The sequence below is a fragment of the Impatiens glandulifera genome, chromosome 8 (assembly GCF_907164915.1).
Source record: "Impatiens glandulifera chromosome 8, dImpGla2.1, whole genome shotgun sequence".
In the NCBI taxonomy this organism is placed as follows: domain Eukaryota; kingdom Viridiplantae; phylum Streptophyta; class Magnoliopsida; order Ericales; family Balsaminaceae; genus Impatiens; species Impatiens glandulifera.
In genome coordinates this window covers 6,940,713-6,947,834 of record NC_061869.1, presented here as the reverse complement: position 1 = coordinate 6,947,834, position 7,122 = coordinate 6,940,713, and the positions used below count along the sequence as shown (strand labels likewise).

The window sequence follows — 7,122 nt, the reverse complement described above, 5'->3', positions numbered from 1 at the left end:
AAATATGTATTGTTTGAATTCACGCAATGAATATATATAGGATCTTGGGTTTCTAAAAAATTTTCTTCGGAGAGAGTTGAGAGTGATGAAATGACGGCGGGAAATAAATTTAGAAAAAAAATTCTCTCTCTACACATGTGGCAAACTACGTTGGAATCGGCCTTATTTTATTGCTAGTATCATTTCTCTATTTTAATATATTGACACATCATTAATTTTGAACCCATAATACTACTATTTTTTGCACCTAATACTAGACATGAAAAAACACAATATAAATATTTAAAACATGTGTATTTGAATAAATTATTGATTTATGTAAATATATTTAATTGAAAAGTTTGGCCAAGCTATTAAAAGTTGAACTATTGTTCATACTATTGATAAATATAAGTCAATTTGATAAGTTTGTAAAGCAACTTATCAGAGTTAATAGAGTAGTTTAAGTTATAAAAGTTTGTATTTAAAATAATAAAGATAAGGTTAGATTCTCATTTAAAATATCTTAAATTGGAATGAAAGCTCTAAATTTAAGGATAATCTTAACTCTTTATAAAAAGAAAAAATTATTTTTAAGCAAAAATTATTTTTACAAGTATGTTATTTGAGATTTTTTATATAAAGGTAATATATTTTTAAAATCATTTAAATTATTAACTAAAATATTATTCTCGTGTCTCGCTACATAAAGATTCGGAAATTGAAAACAATAATTGTATCCCTGACAACCACTCCATACTCACCTTTCTAACACTTTTCAATTCACCCAGGATCCATGATCCATTAATATTCATGGTTCTTATGGTTGTGCAGAATGCAAAAATGTGATAAACAATGAAGTATTAGAAAAACAGATGAAGAGAGATTTCTTATTGCCAAAGATGAAGATGAAAAGATTACAACAAATGAAAAAGATTACAGCTATCTAAATTCATAAAAAAAACGTAAAACACCTAACTTAATAAACATAACTGTAGAATAAATATGATGGAACTGAAATTAATATAAACCACAAACAATTGATGGTTGATATTAATTATTATACTAAAGGTAAAACGTTACAAATCTTCACCTTGCCTTAGTATCACCCAACAAGAAAAGCCTTATCAGGCTACTTTCAACTGTCAACATTTAGTAAATCCAAACAATGAGTGAATTTTCTAAGTGGGACCGACTTCGTGAACATGTTAGTAGGATTATGATATGTGCTGATCTTCTTCAACTTGATTCTCCTCTTAGTATGAAGAAAATGATAACGAACATTAATATGTTTGGTTCTATCATGATGCACTTGATCTTTCGCCAAACAAATACACTTAAGCTATCACAAAAAATAATTGCTTGATCATGATGGATGTCAAGGTCACTAATTAATCCTTTTAACCATATACCCTCTTTGGCTGCTTCAGTTAGCGCCATATACTCAACCTCGGTAGTGGACAACGTCACAGTCGACTGTAATGTTGCCTTCCAACTAACCACAGAGTCACCAAGGGTATAAACATAACCATTCATTGATATTTTACCATCGATATCTGCAGCATAATTTAAGTCCGAATAACTAGTTACGAGACACTGGTTATTACTCTCATAAATTAGACTAACATCGGATGTGCCTCTTCGATAGCAAAATAATCGCTTTACCTCTTGCCAATGTTCCTTACCAAGTCGAGACATAAACTTGCTAACAACACTAACTGAATATGCAATATCAGGTCTAGTGCATACCATGGAATAAATTAAACTACCCACCGCACTAGCATACGATACATGAGACATGTATAACTTCTTAGCTTCAAACTGGGATGCGAATGCAAACAAATGATCAGTAACAGCTACAAGAGTATTGAGAGTCTTTGATGTACTCATCCCAAAATGAGACAACATTTTCAAAATATAACTCTTCTATGAAAGAAATGGCTTCTTTTGAACTCGATCTCTTACTATTTCCATGCCCATAATTTTTCGTGCTCCACCTAGATCTTCCATATCAAACTAGTAATTGAGAAGGTCTTTCATCTTTTGAATCTCCGACATTTTCTTGGCTGCGATTAACATGTCGTCTACATACATGAGTGAATAAATCAAAGGATCATCACCGATTTTGTTGTGACAGACACAACAATCATATGCAATCCTATTGTAACCATGTTCAATCATGAAATTGCCGAACCTCTTATATCATTGTCGAGGAGACTATTTAAGTCAATACAAAGACTTCTTCAGACTACAAACATGTGTTTTCTTACCAGGAACAAGAAACCCTTCAGGCTAACTCACTAATATATCCTCTTCAATCTCACCATGTAAGAAAGTTGTCTTCACGTCTAATTACTCGAGTTCCAGATCATGATGTGCTACTATAGCTAGTAGTACCCTAATAGAAGTGTGTCAGACTACAAGTGAGAATATCTCATTGTAGTCTACGCCTTCCTTTTGACTGAATCCCTTAGCAACTAATCGTGCTTTATATTTGGTCCCTTCAACATTAGAGGTTTCATTTTTCCTTTTGAAAATCCATTTACACCCTATAACTCTTCTCCCCTTAGGTAAAGTAACCAACTCCCATGTATTATTCTTGTGAAGTGGTTCTATTTCCTCACACATGGCAGTAATCCATTGCGCAGAATCACCACCATTAACAGTTTTATTGTAAGAAGATGGCTCATTATGTATGACATTTTTAGTTACCTGAAGTGCATAACTTACCATTTCTTTTGTATCATTCATAAAGGGACTGATTGTCTTACTTCCAAGACTAGTTGAGATCTTTCTTCCCTCGATTGAATAAATTAACCTCTCAGGAGTTTCAATTTGACTTCTTGGCTGTGTAGTAATGTCAGATTGACTTCTAGGTACTCCAAATTGATCAACTTCCTCAAATGGTTTATCAGTATTGTTGAGTTATAGAGCCTACACTTATAATAAACTCTACAAATGTTAATTAGAGTTTATTGAGTTTGTATTTGGTTTTGGGCTTGGGCCTGACCAAGAATTATTTAAGTTTATTACCTAAATTTTTACCTTATAAATATGTGATTATTAAGGGTTTACATAGAAAAGATAGAATTCTAGAGAGATAAAGTGTGAGATAAAAACTCTGTATTTCTTCTTCTTCTTCATAGTGAAATCTGGTGGTGGATGAAGTGGATGTAGCTCAATTTGAGCGAACCACTATAAATCTGTGTCTTCTTGTGTTCTTCTTTCTTGCATTTTTACAGATTGTTTCAAGCTGGTCGGATTTGGGAGATACAAATCCTAACAACTGGTATCATAGAAGTTAGGCTAGATTTGAGCATTGGAAACAATGGCAAGTGAGAACAATATAGGACATGGGATTGGAAGATTTGATGGGATAGATTATGCCTTCTAGAGAATGCAGATTGAAGATTATCTCTATGGAAAGAAGCTTCATGTTCCTTTGAGTGAGAAACCAGAGAAGATAGATGAAGCTGAATGAAAACTCCTTGATAGACAGGTTTTGGGAGTTGTCCGATTGACGCTAGCCAAGACGGTTGCTCACAATGTAGCAAAGGAGAAGACCACAATAGGTCTGATGAAAGCTCTTTTTGATATGTATGAGAAACCATCTGCTAACAATAAGGTACACTTAATGAAAAGACTCTTTTATTTAAGAATGGTTGATGGCACTTTTGTCACTACTCATTTGAATGAATTCAATAAAATTGTGAATCAATTGCTATCTGTTGAGATTGATTTTGGGGATGAAGTTAGTGCCCTAATTTTGTTAGCATCTCTACCAAATAGTTGGGAACCTATGAGGGCAGCAATTAGTAATTCAGTTAGAAATGCTAAACTGAAATTTGTTGAAAATTAAAGATCGTATTCTTACTGAAGAAGTTCGTAAAATGATTCTGGTGAAACGTTCAAAGGTTCTGCTCTGAATGTGGAAAAAAGGGGAAGAGGTAATGATAGAAATTTCAACCGAGGTAAGAGCAGATCTATGTCGAGGAGCAAGAGGAGTCAGTCCAAGTCTGGGAGGACATTTGAGTGCTGGAATTGTGGTAAACAGGGTCATTTGAAGAGGAACTGCAAAGCACCAAAGAGAAACAGTGATGATAAAAATGATGCAGCCAACGTTGCTACAAAAACTGTCACCGATGTGTTACTTTTTTCTGTTGATAGCCCGATAGATTAATGGGTTTTAGACTCGGGAGCGTCTTTCCACACCACTTCCCATAAAGAATTAATGGAGAATTATGTGGCTAGAAACTGTGGGAAAATTTATCTCGCAGATGGTGAGCCACTGGATATTGTTGGCATTGGTGACATCTAATTGAAGATGGCAAATGATTCTGTTTAAAAGATTAATAAGGTGAGACACATTCTAGGTTTAATGCGCAATCTGATTTCTGTTACACAACTTGATGAAGAAGGTCATAATTTTAGTTGTGGAAATGGTGCATGGAAGGTGACTAAAGGAGCAATAGTTGTTGCTCGAGGTCATAAAACTGGAACGTTATACACGACTTCAACTTGCAGAGAAATAGTTGATGCTGTAGTTGATGACTCGAAGAATAGTGAGTTGTGGCATTGCATGTTGGGCCATATGAGCGAAAAAGGGATGAAAATTCTTTTGAAGAATGGAAAGATTCCAGAACTGAAGTTTGTTAAACATCAGTTATGTGAAAACTGCATTCTTGGAAAACAGAAACGGGTGAGTTTCTTAAAGATTGGGAAGAAGCTCAAGAAAGAAAGACTAGAGTTGGTACACACTGATGTATGGGGACCTACACATGTTTCTTCTATTGGCGGATCACAATACTACGTGACGTTTATAGATGATTCAACAAGAAATGTATGAGTATATTTTATGAAGCAAAAGTCTGAAGTATTTGTTATTTTCAAGAAATGGAAGGCTTTGGTTAAAAATGAAACAAATCATAAAGTCAAGTGCTTGAGATCCGACAACGGAGGTGAATATATCAATTCAGATTTCAAAATGTATTGTGTTGTGAATGGGATCAGTATGGTGAAGATTGTTCCCCGAACGCCTCAAGAGAATGGAGTAGCTGAACGAATGAATCGAACATTGAACGAGCGTGCTAGAAGCATGAGATTGCATACAGGGCTGCCTAAAATCTTCTAGAAAGAAGTTATTAATACTGCTGTCTATTTGATAAATAGGGGACCCTTTGTTCCTCTTGAATTTAGAATTCCTAAAGAATCTTGGAGCAATAAAAAAGTAAACATTTCTTATTTGAAAGTGTTTGGTTGTTTATCATATGTTCATATTAATGAATGTGATAAGAGCAAGCTTGATCCAAAGTCTAATAAATATTTTCTCATTGGTTATGGTGATATCGAGTTTGGTTATCGTTTCTGGGATAATCAAAATCGGAAGATCATTCGTAGCAGAAATGTTATCTTCAATGAACAGGTTCTCTACAAAGATTGTGATGGGAAGACATCAGATGGTGATTCCAAGTTGGAAGAGACTGGTACAGTCGATTTGAGAGAATTTTCAGTTGAATATATACCGGTTGTCGAAGAAGAACAATGTGTTATTGAAGATGAAATCGTTGAGAGCGTGGCCCCATAAGTAAATCAACAAACACCGATTATACAGTTGAGAAGATCATCAAGGAATCGAAAACCAGTTGAGAGGTGGTCTCTATCTCTGAACTATATCTTGTTGACAGATAGAGGTGAACCTGAATGTTACGAGGAATCAATACAATATGATGAATCGATTAAGTGGGAGTCTGCTATGAAAGATGAGATTGACTCTTTGATGTTGAATTAGACATGAGAGCTCACTAAGCTACCAAAGGGAAAGAAAGCACTTCACAACAAATGGATCTTCAGGATTAAAGAAGAACATGATAAAACCATGAGGTACAAGGCAAGATTGGTTGTGAAAGGATTTCAATAGAAAGAAGGTATTGACTACAATGAGATCTTCTCTCCAGTAGTTAAATTGATGACAATCAGAACTATTTTGAGTTTGATTGTGAAAGAAGACCTTCATCTTCAACAAATGGATGTCAAAACTGCTTTTCTTCATGGTGATTTAGATGAAGAGATTTATATGCGACAACTAGAAGGATTTGAAATCAAAGGAAAAGATGAGCTTGTGTGTAAGCTTCAGAAGAGTCTGTATGGTTTGAAATAGGCTCCAAGACAATGATACAAGAAGTTCGATAGCTTCATGAAAAGTAACAATTTTCTAAGGTGTGAAGCTGATCATTGCTGCTACATTAAGAGGTTTGATAAATTGTACATTATTCTGCTCCTTTATGTTGATTGTTGGAGCAAGTTTATATGAGACTAACAAGCTCAAGAAAGAGTTGTTTGAAAAGTTTGCAATGAAGGATTTGAGTGCTGCTAAACAAATCATTGGGATGAGAATTTTCAGGGATGAAAAAGTTCTCAAACTTTCACAAGAAGAATATGTGAAGAAAGTTCTTAGTAGGTTTAACTTGTATGATGCAAAACCAGTTACTACCCCCTTAGCTAGTCACTTCAGACTATCTAAAGATCAGTCGCCTTCAACAGAGGAGGAGAAAAATTACATGACCACTATTCTGTATGCCTCTGCCATTGGTTGTATTATGTATGCGATGGTTTGCACAAGACCAGACATAGCACATGCAGTGGGAGTTGTTAGCAGGTTCATGAGTAACATAGGTAGACAACATTGGGAAGTAGTAAAGTGGATACTACAATACTTAAGAGGAAGTACGTGTCTCGCTTTGTGTTTTCGAAAGTCTAATATGGGTTTGGAAGGATATGTTGATGCTGATAATGGTGATGATGTTGATAGTAGGAAGAGCACAATATGGTACATTTATACTCTGGGAAGTACTGCAATCAATTGAGTTTCAAAATTACCGAAGATTGTTGTTCTTTCTAGTTGTGAGGCATAGTATGTAGCTGTGACAGAGGCTTCTAAGGAGATGATGTAGTTACAACCCTTTTTGCTAGAATTGGGTCAAGACTATGAGGAAAATGTGTTGAGATGCGACAGTCAAAGTGTCATTAATTTGGCAAAGAATCTTGTTTATCATGGCAGGACGAAGCATATATAAGTTCATTATCATTTCATCTGGTCAACTTTAGAAGATGGAGTATTAGCTCTTGCGAAGATTCTCGGGAGTG

General features: G+C 34.9%; 1 protein-coding gene across 1 annotated transcript; it reads right to left on the bottom strand.

Annotated features, from left to right (window-relative positions):
- Positions 1–1,068: 1,068 nt before the first annotated feature.
- LOC124912839 (secreted RxLR effector protein 161-like) lies at positions 1,069–1,887 on the bottom strand. The gene is made up of 2 exons (XM_047453483.1): positions 1,392–1,887; positions 1,069–1,121 (listed from the first exon to the last, which is right to left on the bottom strand). Exons 1-2 carry the CDS (start codon positions 1,885–1,887, stop codon positions 1,069–1,071), a joined length of 549 nt encoding a protein of 182 aa, XP_047309439.1.
- Positions 1,888–7,122: the final 5,235 nt, after the last annotated feature.